Source organism: Protopterus annectens, chromosome 13.part0, assembly GCF_019279795.1.
Source record: "Protopterus annectens isolate FY-2018-M chromosome 13.part0, PAN1.0, whole genome shotgun sequence".
NCBI lineage: Eukaryota > Metazoa > Chordata > Ceratodontiformes > Protopteridae > Protopterus > Protopterus annectens.
The window spans coordinates 889,494,496-889,519,841 of NC_056747.1; the positions used below are offsets into that span (position 1 = coordinate 889,494,496).

Here is a 25,346-nt window from a genome sequence, read left to right on the forward strand (position 1 = left end):
AACCTCAGTGATTACTTAGCCTACGAACCCTCAATAAGGGTCCTCAAAATCAAACCTCCACATCTTTGTGGACTGCTCACAAGGTCTAAAGTCCTCTTCTCCTTCCACCACCTGTTTTGTTTTATACAGCTTGAATATGTATTTTATATCTGCAAAATGACAATCTGACAGAGATGGAGAAGAGTCCACTTGGATTTCTGACTATTCTTTCAAGACTTGTCGAGAGTGCAGTCACGTGAAAAGTTAGGTGTGTACATAAAAAAACTTAGAATATGCTGACTACCCTTTAAAGCTGGAAGGAAAGGAAGAGAGCACTGCTGAAGATATAATAAATATATTGTCATGTGTGAAATGAACTATGAGAGGACTCTCCCTGCTAAATCATCAACTGGGTTCATACTCATCAATTTGATGTACTTTGTCATGAAAACTCCTGACCCTGAAGGATACCACAAAATGACTACAACAGTACGTCTTAATTCTTCAGGCAACAAATAAAACCCAAATCACTGAATGAACTGCCTCCTGAAAAATCAATAAATAACTATGAAGATTTCAAAAAAATAATGGTACCCAGGGTCAAAATACACAATAAGCTCTGAAGGCGGAACGTAAAAAGAATCTTGTATTAAACAAAAACGTTTTTATTTAATAAATATTCTTTATGTTCTGCCTTCGGAGCTTATTGTGGATTTTGACCATGAGTACCATAATTTTTTTAAAGTTGTTTGGTTTGGTACTCCCTAAGGATTATTTTATTTGAAATATGAAGATCTGACGCACAGATATTGCTAACACGTAATACACACACACACATTATATATATATATATTTGCCTGACATAAAAGAAGCCCTCCAACAGTCTCAAGTAAAGAGGGAAAGTTGACAGTATCTGGGAATCCACCAAGGAGGGGCCACAATTTTAGATATTAATAGGTTCCTAACACAGTGGATTCCCAATCAGTAAAATAACTGGAGTCGAAGGCAGTGGTGTGCTTTTTATGCCAGAGTGGGTACATTTACCAAAGGATAAAGACTAGAAGAAATCCCATTAACTAAAGAAAACAAAATCAAATTCAATAAGCACTTTCATACAGACTAATGCAGATGTCATCAGATTAACACACACATACCAATCAAAAACACCACCAAAGTCATGCCAAACAATACCACAGACATGAAACAAATTATATAATCCTTTTGAATTAAAATGAGTGACTGTCAAAACAAATTTCAATCATTAATCAAAGCTACTTCATAAATGCAAAAATATAATAAAGACAAACAAAACAGTATTGCTGCCATATACTGATCATTAAAATTAATACACTTAAACCCATAACATATGGGGTCTATATCACAACGTCGAACTAACAAAAGTTCAATTGTTGTAATATTGAACCCTAAACTCCGAAACCCAACAAAACCGAAAACACAAAACAGCGATTTTTTCCCAGGGGAAAAAACTGCTGTTCCATGACAAAAACAAAAAACCTTAAACTTTAACTAAAGTGGGGGACTTCGCCCGTCACACCCTCGCCTACTTAAATACATCAACTTCAAGATCGCTCCACAGTGGACGAAATAGCAAAGCTCCAAAAACGGCCCATCAATTTTTTTTCCCTGGGAAAAAAATTGATGTGCCGTGGCTTCAGTATTTTCAACTTTTGGACTTTAGGGTTCGACATTACAAAGTTCGAACATGTTTTAGTTTAACGCTGTAATACAGACCTTAACATATGTCAAAAATTTCATTATAGTACTACATATCACCTAATACATGCATCTTTTCAAAACCATTATACACCAAAATGTTACATATCTTTCATGTGTAGCATGTATTTGCCTAAAGCTATAATGGTCTTAGTTTTAAGGTACTAATTAAGCTAACACATTCATTCAGACCTTGTCTATGTACAGATAAATTAGCAATAACCCTGATGTCTATTTACCTCATGTAGGGGCATCTTACAGGGCATTTGGTCACTTTACTTGTAATGCAATGGGTGTTACTTACGTAGCTACATGCTCTGACAATTTCTATGCTGAAAAGATCACTAGGACGCTACTGGCCAAGGTACATGAATACGTATATGCAATTAAGAATAAAAATAATTCTCATTAAACAGCATTACATTTTCTAATTTAAAAAATATACACCTTTGATATTTTAGACCAGGTGGCTATGAATAACTGAGGAGGGAACTTTAATAGCCTGCTAGAGAAAAATGAATTTTCAGTTAAAGTTGCAATATGACATAACAGACTTAATCACCTCCTTCCTTGAACCCAGACTCAAGGGAGTAAGAAAGCCCTACAACCTGGGCTACTATGGAAGAAAGGAATTTGGACAGAAAAGACAAAAAATGGAGTGTCTTCAATCTACAAACAGCAAAATAAAGTGTATAATGCACTGCAAAAGACTTTAGGAACATTTCTCTGGTTGTTAATTGCTATGGTCTAATGACCCTGCGATGTACCCAAAAAAGAAGTCCGACAGTGGATGCCTGGTAAGAGATTCACACCACTTAGGTGTTTACAGAAACTGTCCAACTTCAGGCCTGCAGGAGCAGAGTCAAGAGGGCTTTCCAGGTTGCATCCTTGAAGACAAGCTGCAGAAAAGGAAATTATCCAAATCTACTTATCTTCCTCCTTTCACATTTAGAAATTAAGGGATTTCTATGAAAAAGTAATGAGAGCCACCAGCTAACCAGTTAGTTACTCAATGGATGATTTCACTTAAGATTTTTCAAGAGAGGGAATTGCAGAGTGGGGATTAGTTTATCTAAGCAGCTGTCTTGAACAGAAATGCTTACAAGCCCTATAAAGGGTGAGCAGGTGATGAATCCTTGATTGGGAAAAATGAAGTCTATGCTATTGGCCAATACCAACACTAGGTTGTATTTTCTAGGATTGTGTTCCTAGCATAAACACCGGACCTTAACGGATATGAAGGGAAAGGATTCACTACACCAGCATGAAGCAAGAAATGCAATAAAAAGAAGTTAAACACATGCAATATTATCAAGAAAGGTAAACTGTCAGTGTCAAAATCAATTACTTTTTGCATGGGCAAGCCCCCTACAATGCCCACATGGGAAGTTTCAGTTCTCGCATTCCCTTGCTTATACACACTAACTCAGATATTATTACATTTTGGAGAAAGAGCAAAGTGCAGAATTGTGTTCTTATCTTTCACAAAGGTTTGGTGAAACTGGACACAGTAAAAGAAGAATTAAGATAGCACTGCAAACAAGTCTGAAGAATTATACCTCTTAGGAAACACAGTCTGAAGAACACATGTACAGGTATTTTTCACTGTGTGAAGGAGATAAAGGACGCTTGCTCAAGCCCTCAGTAATCTAGGACTGGCTCATCACTTGTCGAGATTGAATGGCTGTCCCTGAAAGGACTTCCTCTTGGAGGACAGAGCTATGAACCTACCTTCCAACTTCTGGTCCTTCTGATAGTACTCCAGCAAAGACTTAAAGCTGTCAAGAGATACCTCTCCCTCTAATTCACATGTACACAACTATCAAATATCACAACATTCTGGTAGAAAAACCTCTACATTCTACAAATAAAACCTACAGCTGGCTGGTTGATGTCACAGTCCACTCCCAAATAAAACATACAATGCCGGTGTGGGTCTTTCCTTCTTATCTGGAAGACACATGAACACTGAATATTTACTTTTAAGATACTGAATATGATATGAGCATCTTCATAGATTCATAGATTAGTACTAGGCTAACTGCTCTTGCGAGCCATTTTAAGCCTAGCCAATTATCCCTTATGAGACTTGAACCCTGCACCTTGTGTTTGTAAGACAAACACTTAACCATTAGGCCACCCTCCCAATCTTTCAATAACATGCATCACAATCCAAATCTACATCAATGAGCACAGAACAGAAAAGAATGATGGGCCTAGAATTCAATGTGAGAAACATAGCCGTATAGCCTGGTTTCAGACGTACACTTTTTTCTAAGTGTGGGAGCTTTCCAGAAACAAAATGTCAAACGCTGGCTGTTGGAGACTATGAACTAACTCACTAATCAACCAGGGAGGATACTAGAGGTTATAACCCACTGAACTCCTGGAAGCAAAATTAAAAGCATCTTCAAATGCATATTTACAAGGAGGTGGAAATAGGTCATGACTAAAGTTCCCTCACAACCTTCTTCTTAGGGTTACAACCAAGCAGTAACACTTCAGTAATATTACGGGTGCTAAACCAGATAAAAACACCTTCCATATCCTAGACAGAGATCTCCTTAAAACAAGCATTACGAGTAGCTAGTACTCATTCTGAATGTAATTTATCCATCAGGGAATTATACAAATTGATACAATGAGTCAATCTGGCAAACATCAGGCAGGAGGCTTTGCATTTTTCCCTTATCATATAAAAAAAAGTTTAAAACGTCTTAATCCAGCCCCTCCCAAAAAAAAAAAAAAAACACAATACTGAGAAGTTTATTTAGGATAACTGAAAGCAAAAGTTTAGACAGAGTTGGAGACCTCTTCCCTACCAGGGATTGTTAACCCACTACAAGCAAATAGAAAAGGAGAGTAGAGTGCTGAGAGAACAACCGGCTCTGGCTGAGTTTTTAGTGAAGTCTAGACCAAAAGCTGCTGTTAAAAAAGAAAGAGGTTAGAAGACTGGGAAGTGAGAATGGAAATGCAAAATACAAACATTCACCAAATGTTCCTTTGTATGGTTCCCAAACATGCAACAAAGTCTAGAAAGTTTAGGTAAATGGAAACTTTGGGACGAGTGTGTGCAGTCTCAGCGTGACACCATTAATATGAAGTATGGTTAATTAAAAACACAAAGATCAAGTAAGCCCTACATTATACAGGCACATTATAATAAAAAATAGTTGTTGAATGTTGTTGTAACAACTGATGGGGAAGAGATGTAAACACAAAGAAATACAGTCCTGCTGTCACCAAATACAAATTATACTGTATTTGTTAGTACTTACTGACATTAATTTGATTATGAATTTGCATAAATAAAACAATGCTCTTTTTAAATTAAAAAAGGCTAGCAAATGTCATGTTATTGAAAATGTAAGCATATTGGAGATCAAAAAATCATCCAAAGTCAGGAAGACCAATTCCCTGGCTTTTCTCTTGGGTAATAAAAAAGAAAATAAAGGATAACTGCCAGAACAGGAAAAAAAAAATTTGCCTTTTCAAAAAGCTTGAGTAACATTATCAGGGACAAGACATACTGAAAAGCACAGGCAAACTTCTCTTTCCATGACAGAGACAACATATCAGACAAAGGGCCCCAGGATCAAGTCTTAGAAACAAATACAGTGGATATAAAAAGTGTACACATCCTTGATAAAATGCCAGTTTTTTGTGATATAAAAAAATTAGACCAAAATAAATCATTTCAAAACTTTTCCCACCTTTAATGTGACCTATAACCTGTACAATTCAACTGAAAAACAAATCTGTTAGGGGACAAATATAAAAAATAAAAAACGTTCAAGAAGCTGGTTGCATAAGTGTGCACACCCTTAAACTAATACTTTGCTGAAGCACCTTTTGATTTAATTACAGCATTCAGTCTTCTCTGGTAGGAGTCTATCAGCACAGCACATCTTGACTTATTAATATTTGCCCACTCTTCCTTGCAAAACTGCTCCAAATCTGTCAGATTGTGAGGGCATCTCTTTTGCACAGCTCTCTTCAGGTCACCCCACATATTTTCTATTGGATTTAGGGCTGGGCTCTAGCTGGGCCATTTCAAAACTTTAATTTTCTTCTGGTGAAGCCATTATTTTGTTGATTTAGATGTATGCTTGGGGTCATTGTTGTGTTTTAAGGTGAAATTCCTCTTCATCTTCAGCATGCCTGAAGGTTTTGGGCCAAAAGTGAATATTCATAATTCCCTCCACCTTGACTAAAGCCCAAGTCCAGCTGAAGAAAAGCAACGCCAAAGCATGATACTGCTACCACCATGCTTCACCGTGGGGATGGTGTTCTTTTGTTGATGCGAAGTGTTGTTTTTGCACTAAATGCACCTTTTGGAATTGGGGCCAAAACGTTCAACCTTGGTCTAATGCTTCTGGGAGACCTGATGTACTGTTCTGCAAATTTTACTCGAGTCTGGATGTTTTCTGAACCCTACCCCACAATCCAGACATATGCAGAATACAGGAGATTGTTGTCACATGTAGTACACAACCAGTACTTGCCAGAAATTCTTGCAGCTACTTCACTGTTGCTGTAGGACTCTTGACAGCCTCCCTGACCAGTTTTCGTCTCGTCTTTTCATCAATTTTGGAAAGACGCCCAGTTCTTTGCAACGTCACTGTTGTCCCATATTTTCTCCAATTTTTGAGGACTGTCTTCACTGTGCTCCATGGTACATCCAATGCTGCGGATATTTTTTTATACCCTTCTCCTGGCTGATTCCTTTCAACAATGAGATCCCTTCGATGCTTTGTAAGCTCTCTGCGAACCATGGCTTTTGCTGTAGCAGGCAACTGAGTAAATGTCAGGAAAATCCTACTAGGACAGCTGAACTATATTTGGGATTAATCAGAGTCTCTTTAATTGATGGCAGGTGTGTACCCAAGAAGACTGAATGCTGTAATTAAATCAAAAGGTGCTTCAACAAAGTATTAGTTTAAGGGTGTGCACACTTGTGCAAAAAGCTTATTGTATGTTTTTTATTTTTTATATTTTTCCCCTAACAGATTTGTTTTTCAATTGAATTGTACAGGTTACAGGTCACATTAAAGGTGGGAAAAGTTTTGCAATGATTTATTGTGATCTCTTTTATTATATCACAAAAACCTGCCATTTTAACAGGGGTGTGTACACTTTTTATATTCACTTTATCTGCAGTTTTGTATTCTTCAGGGTCAAAAAACAGTCAATTTCAGACCAAAACCAGGAATGAAGAATATCTGATACTGTGAACAAACCCCAGAAATCAATATCATCATCACTGATACTGTGATAGGGCCATGGAAGTAAAAAGTCATTGGAGTCCTACTAGCATGTATACCTGTCCACCTGTTCAAAGACCCTGATATACTCTGCACAGAAGAAATGCATGTAACTGCCAAAAATTGAAAATTTCTGGTTTCATGTAATGAGAGAAAGAAGTCTTGTGCCTCCTTGTTTGTGCAATTCATCACTGCAATGTTACCTCACATCTGCTTGACAGTAAAAGGTGACATTAAGTTTATCTATTATACCCTTTAAGTGTCTTCATATTCTACCTCCTCCCTACTAGTCTTCAACTCGTCCAGTACCTTCTTGAATGCCTTTCTGCATTCCCTCTCCACTCTCCATTCCGGAAGTCCATTTATCGGACCCACAACTATCTCTATGAGAAAGCACTTAGAGATCCTGGGTGCAGTTAGTACCTACAACTGACTGTTTTTGCCCTCTCCTTCCCACTCTGTCTTTGTTCAGAATGACTCCATGTCTCACTGCATTTTCTTCTGCATAATCACTATGTCCCTCCTTGTCTATTCTGGTCTCAAGAAAGAAGAGTTGTAATTTCTACAATGTCTGGTCCCATTCTTTCTCCTCTATCCCATGGATTTCTCCAGTAGATTTCATCTAGATTCCTACCCATAGCCTGATGCCATTTACCTTATATGGCTGACACAGCTGACACAGTACTCTTGATGTGGTCAGACCAAGGCCCTGTAGAGTTGAAGAATTACCTCTTGGCTTCTGGAATCTCAGTCATTGTGTCCTGAAACATCAAAGCCTCCAAAAAATGCAAAACTTAACAGAGGGTAGTTCCATGATCCTTGTGTTACTTAACTGATAATATGTGCTCCTCTCAGTTTCAATAAATACCTGCCATCAAAAAATATGCAGAAAACCGCAGAGTAGCTAAAAACGAATTCTCACCTGCAGATTCAGAGACCCTGTGTACTCCGGCCATTCTCAAAGCATGCGGTCAGAAACAAATCCATTAAGTTGCACAAATTAACTGAGTGGCTCTCACATGCAGGTATGAATAATGCAGTGTCAAAATCACTGCTGTATCAAAATCAGTGTCTCAAGAACCTTCCTTGGCTGAAGTACCTTTTTTCGATACTGCCAAAAACAATACATGATGATGGAGGCTTGTCTGGCTTACATAAGATTGAACCCGGAGAACAGTGGAAACAAATCCACTACCTGAAGAAAATCAAACATACTTTCTTGAAGAGAACTGTGGTCATCCGCAATTTGGGAAATTTGCAACATCCTATCATAGAAAAAAAAAGCTGTTCTATTTATAGGTACTAACAACCAATCTTGGCAGGTAGGACATATGATGATGTGAGGTATTGCTAGCTCTGCCAGGAGAAGTAGGTCAGTGAATGTCTAACATATGCATGCACAGCTAGCTGACGTTTTGAAAAAAAATTGTCATTTGTACATCAAACTGATATGTACAGGTGCTTGTACTGAAAATGCATTTATAAAGCTGCTTGTACTAAAAATGTACCAACAGGCTCCTTGACTACTGGCCTACAGGAGGGACTTTACAGAGCATAACAAACTTCCTAACTATAAAGATAGATTATTACTAAATATAAGGCAGTTCACGAGTTCAAAAAGCAACATTAACCTGAAGAAGATGATCTTGAACTGATAATGAAAACCCTGAATCCTAAACCTCAGTAATCTTTCCTGTGCTTTTCAGATTTTCCATCCTTTATGGTTATAGAGCAGAACCTGCATCCTTCCTCCATCTGAGGGGGAGACTATCCAGAAAACACCATAAAAGTTAGGCCACTAAGGTCCAAAAATGGACAAAACTTCAATTTTCGTACTAGCACCAGGAAAAACCCTTTAATAAACAACCTAATTTCTCTGATGGTAAAATAACTACTTGCCTTAAGGTACCCTTGTTCAAATAAGCAACCTTCTCCAGTGGCTGAGTTGTGTATTGTTGAAAAATAGAACAGGACCTCCTCAAAAAGGCTAAGGTATGAATTCTAGGCTATGCCCCTGTTCAAGCAGAAGTGTCCATTTGTCCACAATGGTAACTTTTACCATTTTGCCCAACTACATATGGCAAAGACCTCAAACCTGAGATGCAGATTAGAGCTAGCTCTACATCACAGAGGGATAAATACCCAACAACTTTGAAGATGACTGGAATTTATGTGGTTTGGTTGCCTATAGCTCCTGGCTACGGAGAAAAGGAGTGAGTAGCCACTGCAGGTCTCCCATCCTGGGGGAGGAAGGTGGTTCTGGAACACCACAGGAGTGACTCATTTAGCAGAAGGACTAGGTGTTATTCTTTGGAATTCAAACCTGCTGAGTTCACTGTTACAATGCATGTTATACTGGCAGCTGACGGGAACTTGGTATGTAGATACAGGTTTCCCTTTGGGAAAACAGGAATGGTGGAGGCTGGAGGAGCCGCTGAGGGGAGGTTGTGTGTTCCCAGGGGGTAAAGGGTAGGCCATCCTCCTGACTAGCAAGCTGGCCCACTCCCTACCACCCAACACTTGCTAAGGAAAAGAAAGATGATTTGGATTCGCTGGCATAAATGAATAGGCTTGCAGGACCTAGCCAAGGAATTCCCAGTTCCTGTACCTGTGAAATGAATAAGACAAATGGGTGGCTATAACTGGAGCTATAGGGCAAGGTCATGTACAATGTGGGGTGGAGACTGAAGCGGAGGTTGAGGAGGAGTAACAGATTTCTCTTAAAAAAGGAGGGGTCCGGCCTGGAGGTCAGTGGCTACACCTGGAAACTACCATGGGATTCATGCTCAATATTCTTTGAAGAAATTATTAATTTATGAGTTATTATTTATTTATTTAACATTTGTTGACTGGGAAAATCCAACTAGGACAGAGCCTATTTTCAGCAGAGGCCCGGGAAGAAACACTCCAGACGTTCGATGACCAATGGTTTCTTAGTTTAATATAAATGGGGTGAGAGGCAACTTCTTGCCCACTCTCTTTTTAAAGTGAGTCAGACCTTTTTTGCCAAGTGAATTAGATCTACTAGAAAAAGCATTATAAATAATAGTCTGAATTTTTTTACAGTGAGGCCTGAAGCCCTTAATGAGTGCCTTCAAGGCACCACACTAAATTCAGCAGTCACTGTCAGTGTCCACTAGGACTTGCATATACCCGAGTAAGTGTATTTAGGTTTCTGGTTTGCTAAAGAGTTTTGACTTCATCCTTGAAGTCAAGATGTTTTAATTAACCTCTGCTATTTTAGAATTTTCTTCAGTATACAATCAACATGTTACTGTTGATAACGTAAAAACTCAACCTAGAAGGCAGCTATTACTATTCCACATATCCAGCAGCCAGGGAAGATCAACGAGATGGTAAATAAGGTATTCCTTTAAGTTCATAGGCAATCAGAACCACTACTGCAGTGGTCACATGATAATGAAGTCCCCTCGGTCAGTGAATCTGCGTGCAAATGTCTGAAGTCGAGAGTCAATTTGCTGAACAAAGCTTAAATCTGCTGGCAACATCCTCCGGATATGGAAAACCTAAACAAGTGAAGACCCTTCGAATTTCAAGTCAATTTATGATCCCCATCTTCCACCTGCCTATATTGGGCGTAGTCTGTGACAGGACAATGAGTTCTGCCACCTTCCCTACTGATTTAAAAAGGTCAACAAAAGTCACAGGTCTTCTACAGCTCAAAAACAATGAAAATCTAACGACTGACAATAAGATGAGACTCAAAGAAAAAATAATGATGACTATGTCAAAACCATCTACTCTGACCTGTCTCTCTTACCTAAAGAAAATTGTAGAAAACAATCTTTTTAAGAAGAATCAAGCATAAAATCTTCTACTTAACTCCTGGCTGATGCAATACCAGTTAAGGAATTGCAGGATAAGCAATAGTTCAGGAAACCACTGAAGAAGTCAGACTGTGACCTGCCCATCAGTTCTGTTGCCAATAATGGGACTACTAATGAAAACTAGCAAAAATTAGTATATCCGCAATCTCGGTGTCCAAGTGAAAAGCCAACAGTAGAAATCTAGATAATCTTAGGATGGGACTCTAGCTTCCTGAAATGTAGTCAAAAGATCCAAAAGAAACAAAGAAGGAACATAGGAAACCATGGCCAGTACTCATTCATACGAATATTCTATTTTTGTAGTCATCCAGTGCTTCCATGATGACTTCCTGTCATCTGATATCATATCAAACTCCTTCAAACTGCCAAGAAATTTAGTGTTCTACACAGACCAAGGCATACAAATACAAGTCATATATTCAGGCTGTGTGGTCATTCTTCTGCAGGAATACAAACAAAACATGGGTTCACAAACTGTATCCAATGCAGTTGTTTAAGTCCAAATCATACTCGCATACATAAACAAAAATATAGAACAGTGATCTTAACTTGTGCTAAAAGAAAAGAGAAAGAACTTATGAAAATGGAGTTTGGTTTACCCATATGGTCCTCCTATAAGTATATCCAAAGAGGCTTAAAGAGAGAATCAGGCCAACTAATTGCCCGAGCATAGTGATAAAACTTTCACATACAAAAACACAATTTGTTTTTATCACACTTTGAAAAAGTTGTTTAAACCACTCAAACCTTACTCAGCACTATTACTGGCTAACCATGACCTTTACAAAAAACTATCAAACTGCAATTCAGCTAACTTGATTAATGGAACAAGACAAACCATAAAACAATAATAAGAACTAAGGTACTGAATATCTTAAGTTACAGAAAATTGTTAAAGGAATATTTTTAGAAACCATTACTGGAAGTCAACTTCCTTGCAACTAGGTTAACTACAACGTTATCACGGGTTTGTATTAGAAAGTCGACAGCTTAGATTATCGAATCCCTAAAGATCGACACCTAAGAGTTGAAATCTAAAAATCGCAAATGGCCAAATACGCAAATTCTTTCCTCGGGAAAGAATTTGCTTGGCCGTTATCGGGGATTTTCCCTTTCCTCAATGTACAGCGTTCTCGGAGTTGGTATATTTACTTAGGGGGTGTGAGGGGCAAAGCCCCCACTATGTTTGGGTTTAGTAATTTGATTTGTTTCACGGTGGCCAAGTGAATTCTTTCCCGAGGAAAGAATGGCCATTCGTGATTTTTAGATTTTGACGCTTAGGTGTCGATCGTTACGGATTCGAAAACTTAAGCTGCCGACTTTCTTATATAGATGTCACACAGTCACTCTGGATACACAGTAAATGGGTCACATGATACTTCAACACAGGGATCCTTTAAGGAAAACTATTGGCAGAAACTGAAAAACAAATGCATATTTTACCTTGTCAGGAAGTTGCATACAATCCAAAACAAGTTGTTGTTAGTAATTTTAATTTGGTTTCTAAACCTATATGCCTCCTCAGGAAAACATGACAATTTCATATGGTTTCCTTTTAAAGCTACTTTTAATGCACTTTGAAGGCACAGACAGATTAATTCACCCTACACTCCCATGACAGATTACACTTCCATTCAATTAGAATGGAAGTGGTGAAATATGATGGCAACTTTGAGAATCTTAAATTAAAGTGTCAATGACTGGCTTGCATTGCCTCTTACAGATTGTTTCCTTACTTGTTGCACATTCTGATAAATTCTGAACAAACAGCAAAGAAAACACAGCCTTTTTAAAAAGTGGAATTTTATAAGTTGCATGTCCTATCCCAGTTGGCCCTCCCATCTATTCTTCCCGCCTTTCAAGTTTCAGCAAATTGTTAATTCTGAATGACAACAGACATCAAAGAGATCAGTCTGTCTGGTGTACCTGCAAAACTACTGCCTCTTTTCTCTTCTTACACTTGCCATCTGTGCAACAGTGGCATTTTAACAATTTAGAAAATGCATTGATGACTCCTGATTCTGCACTGATCTACCTATTCCTGGAAATGTGTTCAGTAAAACATACAGTTTGAAACAGATACTGGCTCCTCACACAAATATCTTTGCTTAGTAAAAGCACTTCAGAATCAAGCAAATTGCCATATTTCAAGTGAATGGAAGTAAAATCTGATGGGGAGAGCCCAGGATGAATTAATCTGATCAGCTGTGCCCTCAGCAGTTTTGAAACAGCACAAGATCACATCATCATGTCTGCCACCATGAAGGCCATTCAGAGTTAGAACAAAATTAAAGTTTTAGCAGGTTTGCACTGAGCAGAACTTCAATACAACATAAAAATATATTTTTTTCAGTTTGTAATGTAGCAATCTTTTAATGTTCAGGTTTGACCTCACATTATGAGTACAGACTGAAAATCAGTCAAAGATTCTCAAGTGCAAAACACATCAACTGCAGTATGATGACAAAATTATCTTGTGTGTTTTCTCTTTACTAACTCCAACAGTTTAATACAATGTACACTTAAAAGGGAAACACGGTTCAAATGTTTTAATGTTGGTCTCTAAGTACATTTTAGACAGCAGCCCCCCACTCTCAAAAAATATTTCAAACACAACATAAAAATAAGCAATTCCATTCATGGAACAGGCGATCCACTGTTTACTGAACCCTGACAGTGTAGATGCTTTAGATGCCCCAGTCTAAAACGTTCCCTTTATGCACAATGCCAATATATGACAAAGCAGCCATAGCGTGGCAAAAACACCTCTAATGCTCTCCCCCACCAAATACAACTTTGTAAATGCAATACACCTCTTTCACTGACGACTGTTAAAAAGAATTAAGGACTACTTAAAGTTTAAGATTTATTGTTTTCCCTTACACTAAGACTTTAAAATGTTCAAGTACTCAAAGAAACTACGTTTGGGAAGTTGGCATAATGGTTATGATGTTTACCTTACAGACACAAGGTAAAGGTTTGATTCTAACATGGGGTAATTGGCTAGGCTTAAATGGTCCACAAGGGTAGTAGCAATCTATGAACCTATGACACCAATAGATAGAATGCAGAATTTTCCAAGGTTTATACTGTACCAGAATGTAACATTTGGACATTTTAAGCCCAACTAACTAAATAAACCTAGTGATATGAAACTTTTATGATGCATTTAGCAATTAAACAAATAACTGCTCTCTTTTCACAGGATGATTTTCTTACAAGTACTTGTCAACATACGTTTTACCATTATGTTTGTAACAATTCAATTATAAGGATAACTACTTCAGGGTATTTATCAAATTTTGTAATTAGTCTTCCTCTAAAGATCTTCTGTCCATCTTAGTAACCGTCATGCAGAATATGAGCCCCAGAAAAGTACAATTACACAAAACAGAAAATATGCTAATTTCTTAACAAATCACAAAACTTCCACTTTTAAGAGGGAGGTTCTACATTTACCAACCAGATTGAAAGTCCTGTTAGTTATTTTAATCACCAGTCTTGCTCAGAAGTCCTGATCAAACTCAAGAGTACCAAAACTATGCTAGAAAGCATACCTGATATAAACAGTGACAGACACTTCTCAGCTGAGGAGGGAACTCAGATGCTGAATGAATAATTGCTTGGAAAAACTTCTCTGTGATCTGTCGGAGGTTCCGCTGGTTTTCTTCTAAGCTTTCTGTAGCTTCCAGTCTAAAAAAAAGTGTTGGATATAGTTCTTAACGTCTCAAAATTAACTTCTTGACTTAAACACATGTTCAAAATTCCATTACTGTTTACTACAGTAATCAGCTAGAATGTTGCCAATGTCTTTTACAACACTTCACAAATATGCACTAGGATGGGATACAATTTTCTTGATTTCAGTGTTGTAGGACTACAGAGTAAAAATGAAACAGCATATTTTCATGAACACACAAAGAATCTAACACACTGTAACTTCAAATTTAGTTCTAGCACCAGTTTAGAAGCTAAACTACCAATACATTTAGTTTTGTTGACAAATGGTTTATAGAAGCACAGCTGTAAGGAGGAAGAGATATGGAATGCTAAAGTGTTACCCAAAATGAAGCAAAAAGACAAACAGTACCATGTATCAAAACAATAAACCATGCCACCACAAATACAATCACAGCACAGAAAAAAGTAGTCTACAACAGCTACAGATACCATAGCAAATGAAATATGAGGCTGAAACTCATTCACTGTACTGAGGTTTGCACTCTAACAACAACAGTCAGCCTCACTTATTTATAAAAGCTGAATCTACCTTTGAAAAGGGTAGAGACTCATTCTACTACTCCATCAGATGGTCCCCGCCCTGTTGGAAAATCAGTATTAAATTATGCCAGCTTCAGTTCTACTGAAGTATTTGTAGACTGCAATAAATCTGTGCACGCCCTATTGATTTAACACTGTAAGAATACCACATTTATACACACCTGATAAAAAGTAGGCTATCAGTAAACAATATCACATCAAACCCTAACTAACCAAGGGGGGAGTGGGAAGATGTTCATTATGTTTCAACAGTATTCCCTTGAGCACAGGTCAAAATAAAGGGACCTACTATGGCTCCTTATCTTTATACACTGACTCAATTGCATTTTACTCCACTGAATTTTGTAACAAAATTTTTCAGTTGTCCTCAACAAGTCTGTTGTTATTTTCAAGGCAACTGCAATTCTCTGATTGTAATGACACAGTGACACTACTGAAAATGGTAGACCCCACCAGACACCCAGACTTCCTAACAGGATTCAGCTAGAAAAAAAGGTCTTCCATTTCTTCTGTAAGACAAAAAAAATTATAAAATGAAGTACAGTTGTGAAAGTAAAGCTACCATAAAAGTAGATGTTCAAATAGATTACAGCTGCACAGCCTAAGCTATGAGAGGTATATTCTGCCTAGGGTATAACAGCCAGCCAACTTACCCATGCCCAAACTGTTTGAAGCTAGAAAAAAAAGGGGGGGCAGAGTTTGAAAGCCAAGCTCGTCAAAGCTTCTGTGACAATTGAAAGGAGGCTACAGCCCTTAAAGAGTTCAGTGCTACGTATATAAAATCAGCGTTCCTCACCCTGGCAAAGAAAATCAATAAAAAATAAATGAGAGGGAGCAAATACTACAGCAGTGATCCATTCGAACATATGCTGTTACTGTAAGTTTACTTATACAACTGTACTATGTTCATCATTAGATCACTGTTGCAGTGGCCTAAGCTACATAGGTAGAATACCAAAGCTTAGAAAGTTTGGGAGAAGGAAGGATGAGAGTCCAGGAGCCCCTGGAGAATGGTCCTAGCTAAGCTTGCTCAAAACCTAGAAAAGCAGTCTAGTGTGCAACACTTTGATAAAGTATGCACAGAGGACCAACATCTGCCCTATAGAATACTTCTATTATCTCCTCCTTTCCAAAAAATCACTGAAGAAACCAATGTCCTAGTAGAACTTTTCTTGACCCTGACTAAAATTGATAACTGTGATAGAAATAAAGAAAATAACATCGGACAACTATTTGGAAATGTTCTGCTTTGATAGTCTGTGTCCTTTTTTCTTACATTCTTAAATTAATAACTGGTCAGAATTTCTGAAGATTTTAGTTGCGTCATGATGATACATGAGATGCTGTAGGCATCCAGAGCATGAAGAATTCTCTTTCCCTCATGTTTAGGTTCAGAGAAGGATATGGATAGCTTGGCTCAAAGTACACCTGGATGCCACTTTAGGCATAAATAAAGGATTCATTCTCAAAGAAGCACTTTTTTTTGGAAAATGAAATAAGACTGAGCCAACATAAGAGCTTAAAACTCAGACACCCCTACTGCAGAAGTTATATCAATAAGCAACACTGCATTCCAGGTTAGAAACCTCAAGCAAACCAGATGACCTAGCTCAAATGGAGCCAGTGTTAATTTTTACAAAACAAAATTAACATCCCAAAGAGAAGCCACCTTCTTTCTAGGTGGATGGGTAAATATAACCTCTTTCAAAAACAGCTTGATATGACAGTGCATTAGAGGGGGATCCACAGAAAGATGCCCTTGACAGAGTACTGAGAAAGGCTGGAGGATAATAGCTCACAGACTTATTGTGACTGCAGATCTTACTAGAAAATCTGTTCATTTGCTAACATGGTTTTCTAGTAGCAGGTTTCTTTGCCTCCTTTAATACCTGCTGCATGTCCTTAGAAAACAAGTGTCTGAAAAGTATAAGAATTTTATCATCCACACATGTATATGACGTTGTGCCAAGCTGGGAGGTGTTAAACAACCTCTGTCTTATGTAAGTAGGTCCAGTCTTGTGAGGAAACTTGTGGTAATTGCCCTTGCCTATTTCCAAAAGAAGGGAGACCCACTGTTGCCTGGGCCAGAAGGGAATCACCACAATGATCTCTGAAGAGTCCTCCTGAATGTTCAGAATGGCCCTAGTTATCAGTGGATAGAGTGGGAAAGGCAACCAGGAACATTCCCACCCAAGGAAATGGGAATGCATAGGTTTTCCAGGCCTGCTTGCAATGAGTCCTGGAGGAGAATTTTGCCAGGTTGTTGTAAATGGAGGAAAACAGATATATTTGAATTGTTCCCCAAAACTGAATCAAAGAACCCCGCCCATGATTCAATTTCTACTCATGAGAGTCTGTTCTGGTCCTGCTCAGCTTTTCTGACAGTTTTGCTCTGGCCGAATGCAAGAAGCCTGCAGAGTGAGATTGTGCTGATTTGCTATATCCCAAGTTGCCAAGGCTAATTTGCACAGAGTGCATAATCTGGAAACCCTTGTTTATGTACCGTATCACTGTTGTGCTGGCTGTGATCACCTGTAACGGTCCTGTTGACCACAGATAACAGAGAGTACAGTGCACTTATTACTGCTAACACCTCTGACATTCATATGTTTTGGTCCATCTTTTTGGTTTCAAAGACCCTGCACTTTATCCCTAAAGAGTTATAACAGCAGCAGTTCAAAGAATGGTTATTTCAGAAACAGAAGCAATAACGGAGCTTAGTGAGGATTTACCCCTCAGATGAAGGAAAAGTTGCAGTTATGTTCCTCATATGCTCTAACATAGCCTAACAATTAAAAATTCTAAAAATAAGAAACAGACAAATACGCTAATCACAAATCTATAAAAGCTTTCCCATCACTGTCAGAGGGAGAGGGGTTAGCATTTACTAAATGTTTAGCTGCAGAAGGATTTAACAAAGAAATCACACCATCTGGGATTAGAAAATAAGCATTTGTAAGATTGAAGAACATAACAGTCTATCTCCTTTCTTAAGGGCTGCAGGCTGGCTGCCAGGCATGGTCCAGGCTGCAACAAAACCATCCTCCAAAGCTGACAGAACAATTCAGACCCAGCTTTGTGTAAACCCATTTTAATTTTAAACCATTTATATTAAGTGTTAATGTCTATATTATCTAAGAAAATGATAAAAAAATTACAAAATTGGAGCAATGTGATTTCTGTGGAGGGGAGGCAAACATTTATCATTACTATACCAGTGGTGACTCCAGATGGAAGCAGAATGTAAGCAAACACTTACTGTTGGTTGGAATTGAGAGAAAGCATTCAATACAGTCAGTCGGGATTTTATGAGCAGAGCTATGGCATTTCCTGATAGAATAGGATTAATTAGAAGAATACATGAAGGGTCATCAGCAAGTAGTACGGTAGGAGGGTTCTGCTTTGAGGAGCAATGTTTGAACTTTTGGGCAAGCCAGGTTTGTCCTCTTTCTTCTTTATTACTTACTTTTTATTTATAACCACGAGCAAAAATAAGGGTCTCACAAATTCAAGTATATAAATGGTATAGCAATGAGAGCTGAGCTTTATTTGCAGATGATGTTATTTTGCACTTGAAATTTTGAGAAAAAGGCATCAGTGCTGTTGAGCATTTTAGGTTCATAGGTAGGTACTAGGCTACTGGCCCTAAGGCCTATATAAGCCTAGCGAAAGGGGTACCCTGGCTTCCGCCACCCAAGAAAATCATTTTCCTGTGCCCCTGTTGAGCAGAGCCACAGAAGTGATCCCCGGGGTAAATTTCCCATCTCCCACCCAATCAAGATTTTTCTTGAAGAGTGCTAATGAGGAGCTTTATTTGATATCAATAGATAGTTTGTTCCAGCGTATGTGACATCTCTGGGACAGGAATCTATCCCATCAGCATGTTCTGTTTATTGTGGTGACAAGGTTTAGGTCCCTAGAGCGTGTAGCTCGGAGGGATTGGGATTTCTTTAAGTGGAGCATGTCCAACAGCTCTGGGTTTGACATAGCTTTGTATGTTAGGCAGAGACTGCCTCTAAACAGGCGATATGCGACGGAGTAAAGCTGGAGTTTTTTTAGATGGTCTGCATAGGGCATCTGTTTGAGGCCGGTAATCCTCTTTGTGAGGTACTTCTGTGGCCTCACCAGTAGTTGTTGTTGTCATCTTGTGAGGTACATACCAAAAGGGGAGTTGTATTCGATAACAGGTCCAATGAGTGACGAGTAGAGGGGAACAATGACCTCTTTTTTCCTAGATGAGAAACCTTTTGTGATAAGGTGTGCCACGTAGAAGGATTTCTTGACTACTGTGGCGATGTGATTATCAAAGATGAGACTATTGTCCACCTGTGTCCCAAGGTCTCTTATCACACTTTCGGTGTTAAGTAGACTACTGCCTATGTAGTAGTTCATGGGTACAGAGTTTTTACCAAAGGGGATGACAACGCACTTTTTGGCATTGAGCTTGAGGCCATGGCTTTCACACCAGGCATCTGTCTCAGTGAGGCCCTTTTTTTAGGAAGTCCACATTGTTAGGAATTTCGATTATGGCTCTTAGTTTGCAGTCATCTGCGAACTTCGTTAGCCGAAGAGAAGTAGATACCAAACAGGAGAGGACACAGGACTGAACCCTGTGGTACTCCACTTGTCACTCGTCTGACGTCAGATTTGGGGTCTGCTACTTTCACAGTGTGGGTTCTGTCAGTGAGCCAGTTGGCAACCCATCTTGTGACATAGCGATTTATACCTAGTTTAGTGAGTTTATCTATAATTCCAGAGTGGGGGATGGTGTAGAAATCCTTGGCAAGATCTGGATAGGCTGTGTGAACCACCTTACCCTCATCTGCGGCTTTGGTGACCGCTTCAAAGAAGTCTATCAGGTTTAGGAGACATGATCTGCCTTTTACAAACCCGAACTAGGTGGGGTCCAGAGTTTGGAGATTACCAATGTCACTGTTTATAAGTTCCATGATGATACTTTTCATAGCCTTGTAGACCAGGCTCGTCAGGCTAATGGGGCGGTAGTTCCCAGGGTCGTGGAGGCTCCCCCTTTGTAGAGTGGAATAACCGCTGCTGTGCGCCATTCAGTGGGCACAAAGCCTGAGGTGAAGCTATGATTGAACATGCTACTTAGGTGGGATGCTAGTTTGTTCAGTTTTTCTTGTAGAACGCAGCCTGGAATGTTTTCAGGTCCCGTGGATGTTGTGTTTTTGGCTTTGAAGAGTGTGTTTTTTACCTGTGCAGCCGTGATTACGGGAACTCTGCATTCTTCCGGTATAGAGATGGGCTCTTTAGGGGGTGAGAGGTGGGTAAAGTTAGCAATTAACCTATCTACCAGGATGTTGGCAATATCAGTTGGTTCTGTACATTTAGTGCCATTGTGCTGTAACTCAGAGCAAATCAGAGTGTTGCCATTGAGATTCTTGACATAGCTATAGAATGCTTTGTGGTTGTCTTTAGAATCAGCAGCGATTTTGTTTTCGTAACTAGCTTTGGAGGATTTTATGAGCGATTTCAGCTTCTTACTGAGGCTGACCAGGGAGTTCCTCCAATCATGGGAGTTTACTCTTTTTTGCAGCAGTTTCTTTCTTCTATTGTAGAATTTGTTTATGGCAGGGGACCACCATTTTGGCTTCCTTTTTTTGGAGATTAGCATCTTGGTTCTGTTAGGGATTGCACGATCCATGCATTCGTTTAAGTGCTTATAAAGTGCATTTTTGTAGGATTCAGCAGTCGTACCTCTATTGTCCATCTGCATGGGTGTCGTGAAGTTTGCCACTTCTGTCTTAAGAAGTGTGAAGTTGGCTTTGGAGAAATTTTTTACAGTGGTATCCCTAATGGGGGGTGAGGGCAGGATGTGGATGTCTAGGGTGACTAGCTTATGGTCGAATCTGAACAACGAGCAATTGACCTCTGGTGTGGAACACTGGTTGCCAATGTTGGTAATGACCAGGTCTAGGATACTGCTGTCCCTGGTGGGGGTGTGGATAAGTTGATCCAAGACGTTGGAATTTATGAATTCCGGAAAATGTTGAGCAAAAGAGTTGGTACAGGAGTAGTTTTCCCAGTTAATGGTGGGGTAGTTCAAATCGTCCATTATTAGGGTGTTAGGTTGTACCCTAATATTTTCCAGTGTATCAAGAAATGAGGAGTGGGAATCCTGGGGCATGGTGGAGGATGTGTAGCAGGCTACAATTTGGATTGTGGTCTTGCACAGAGTTAGTTGCACTTGGATAATCTCGGATGCATTATGCTGAGCAACTAGCCTGAGACAGTTTCAAGTCTTTTCAGGATATAAAATGTATGAAGGTAAAACTTGCCATGCTAACAAGCACTAGGGCCATTAAAAGCCTAGCCATGCACCCCAAACCATTTGTATCCAGAATTTTATGGGCATCTATGGGGGGCATGTTATAAGGGAGGTAACTAAGAATTTATAAGGGGTGTTATTTAGAAAAATACTTTTTTTATTGAGGGCCTCTGTCCATGAGGGACAGACCACGGGAAATTTCACCATTTCCCACCCAGTTGTCAAGGTTTTGTTAGAATAGGGTCAGAGATGAACTTTGTTTTACATGGATGGCGAGCCTATTCCATAGTGCAAGGATCTTTTATGGGGACTTAAGATTAAGTATTTAGGTATACAGATTAAAAGGGATTCTGCTGTGGCAGCTAAGGATATGTGGAAAGAGACTGAATAAAAGATAATACAAAAAATGAGAAATCAGAGGTTCTTGATTATGGATATGGATAGTAAGATACAAGCAATGAAAATTATTTAAGTCCCTTCAGTTTTATATATGGATGAATCATATATTTATCAACCAGAGAAGTGTGGACAATATTAATCAAGAGTTGAAGGAATGTATTTGGGAGGAAGAGGGCAAGAGCTAAGTGGTATAAATTGATCCTCCCCCTGGAACAAGGTGGATTAGGATTACCGATTTGAAGTGATACTACAGAGCTATATAGTTACAGCCAATATACATAAGTAGAAGGTTACAAATCAAAGTAGAAAGGGATGATGATAAAACATGGGGGAAATTTGAAAAACAAGGAGAGGAGTTTTGATGCACCTCCTTAAGGAGAACAAACACCATACAGAATATTACATTCAGAAAATAGTAGAAAGTATTCTAAGAACTAAGCCAATGCAGGATTGGAAAAAGGAGATTTTGCTAAGTTGGATAATTGCAAGTGGAAGTACAGAAAATACGCAAGAGGGGTCTGAAATTTAATCGCAACTCAAGGGATCAAAGGTATTGGGAGGAAATAACTGCAGGATAATAATTTCAGATGAGGTCAAGGGGAAGTCCAGTTGGTGGGTTACAGACTCCCTTCCCTACCAGGGAAAGAGGAAAGGATGAGGGGTACTACATAAAAGACCAGCACTGATGCAGTTTTAGTGAAGTGTAGAACAGAATCTGCTGTTAAAGGGATAATTAGTAATGTGTATATAAATACTGCATGATAAATTTAAGAATCTATCATAGCAGGGTAGAAAAGATTGGAGTGGGAAAGACAGAGATAGACTGGTAAGGCAATTTTCAAAGGAGTGACATGTCTGTATGGCTCCCAAGTAAAAGTCAAAGTCCAAAAGGTTTATGATTTTTTGCTTGAAAGGATTTGCAAAGGTACTTTTATACCCCAAGCAAACTTCAATTTTCTTTAAGGAGACAGCTAATGCTGGAGATGTGATGGGAAAGAGCATTTTTTGGGAGATTTTAAATATTTCATAAAGTGTACTTTGACAGAGATAATGTTAGGACACAGGACATGAACTTCTTAAGCACAACACAACCTTAATGAGATTAATGCTTCTGGCTGCCATAAAGCAATTACTAGAAAATGGAAATCATTGTAAAGGAGATAATGGGATTGAAGTTGGGATCTTTTAAAAAGGAAAGTGGAAATTACAAAAAAAAAATGGAATTTTTGGGAACAAAATGTGCAGAATAACGTTCAGGATGAGGAGGAATGAGGTTTAAGGGAAGATACGAATTGAGCAATTTATCCAATCTAAGAATAAATGATAATTTTTAAAAGGAAAATATGCATACTACATGAAAACAATGAAAATGTCACTATGAATGGTTTTCTATTAATGTACATGTACTTATGTCGATATGTAAATTACGATTCAGTAAGACGTATAAAAAAACAATGCTCACAACCCATTGTCAAGACTTCCAAATGCAACATTTGTGTTGCCAATAACTGTTTGGGGCATTTGCCTTCTTTAGGCATGCATCACTGCTACATGATGTCATAACCTCCACCCCCACAAAGTTAACTTATAAATTACTGCACAGTAACTAAAAGTAAGAAAAATTAAAAGATAAATGACAAATCTGGTTGGTCTTTAGGCTATAATTACAAGAAATGGACGGACTTAAACAAAACAAGCAACCATTAACACCTGCATCAGAAAGAATAGAAGATAAAAAAGGTTATTCTCCCTTTACAGACAGATTTCTATCTATGCCCCTGGTGTGGAAAGGGAACCTTGCACTCTGCCTTGGGGACACTCAACAACTCTTGAAGTCCGTCTTCTAGATAGAGGTCTACATCAAAAGAATTTTCAATTTTTTTAAGACTTCATTGGAGCAATGAACCTTAGATAACCTGAAACCTCCAAAACAAGACCGACCATGACAACATCCAGCACTCATTGCTGATCTTTTGTTGTGCCTCTCCAAGCCTAAGCAAAGCAGGAACAAAGTCTCCTAGGCCTGTGGAACAGTACTCTGACAACTACTCAGGCACTTAAAGGGCAAAACAGCACAATGTTTTAAGGCCTTCCATGGTCTACAAGGCAGCCATTTCCTTTTTTTTGTCTGGAATGAGTACCCCTGAGAAGGGAAGACATACAGGGGACATCATGGTGATCAAAAAGATCCTACACAGTAGTAATGGTACAACTCAACTCCAACAGGGTTTCTACAAACTCTGAAAGGAGATGAAGTAGGAGTTCCTTTATTTTATTTACTTTTACAGATTGGTTTAGGCAACAAGCATGACCTATTTTCAGGAGAGAGCTGTAGTAATACTCAAGTATTTTTTAAAGAAAGTTATGCAAACTAGTGTAACATATACATAATGCATATATGCAAGCGAGTGCACGCGCGCACACAGTTTTAAATAAAGACAGAACCCTTGCTTTTTTCAAGAAGTGACACAAAATCAGTATGAGCTATCATCATCACAGGCAGACACGTACCTTAGCTTATTGTTTCTTCTAATCAATGGCATCTTAAGAGTCACCCTCACCTTAATGATGCAGTGGAGTCTCAGTACAGGAACAAAAATCCATGCATCTAGTGTAGGGACATATCTTAAAGCTTATATGATCCTTCCAGTGTCTAAGGATCTTCTCAGCCACTGACGACCATTAGTAGAGGATAGCATCAGCCAAACTATCCTATACAAGACTATTAACAGCTTCAGCACAGCTGAAAAGTACAGTTTTGTACCTACCATAAATGTAGATGTCCGATAGGTATGCAACTGCAGTCCTAACATATGGGTTGTCCTGCCTCAGGCAGCCCTTCGGTCGGCCGGATTCCAAAGTCTGGGTCCGGCGTCGGCTGATGTCGCCCTTTCCCCGACGTCAGAGCGCCTGGGGTATAAAAGCGTCAGCCGACGCCATCTTCTTCAGTGTTTCTTGCCCCAGATGCCAGGTGCCTTCTAAGGAAGGCTAAATTTTGAAAATAGAGAAAAAATTCCAGACAAGTACAACAACATAAAAACAAATACACCATAAAAGATTTCCCCAGGTAGCTAAAATGAGGGGTAGAACCCAAAAGAAGAGCACAGAGGGGTAGGTGGGAGGGAAAACCTGACTGCAGTTGCATACCTATCGGACATCTACATTTATGGTAGGTACAAAACTGTACTATGTCCTTCAAGGATGCAACTTGCAGTCCTAACATATGGGTTGAATACCATAGCCAACCTGGGGGTAGTAGGCACTAAGACAAAGATGGTGTAGCTAAAATGCCCTGGAGGACTGCAGAAGCAAACCCTGCTCTGGATCTGGAATATAAAGGCAGGTTGTAATGTTTGGAAAATGTATGCACGGAGCTCCATGTAGCAGCTTCTAAAATGTCCTTTGTTGCCACTCCTCTTAAAAAGGCTGTGGAGGTGGCTGTAGCTCTGGTGGAATGTGGCCTGATGTCAGCTAGCACAGTTTTTCCATGAAAAGAGTATCAGAATCGAATGCAATTTCCAATCCATTTAGAAATTGTCTGTTTGGAAATTG

General features: G+C 39.0%; 1 protein-coding gene across 1 annotated transcript in view; it reads right to left on the minus strand.

Annotated features, from left to right (window-relative positions):
* Nucleotides 1–25,346, minus strand: part of NF1 (neurofibromin 1) — a 5,218,972-nt gene that overhangs the window by 2,327,182 nt on the left and 2,866,444 nt on the right. Inside the window, exon 29 of the mRNA XM_044054637.1 lies at nt 14,383–14,518. Coding sequence (XP_043910572.1) covers nt 14,383–14,518 — 136 coding nt within the window. The remainder of the gene's footprint in view (nt 1–14,382; nt 14,519–25,346) is intronic.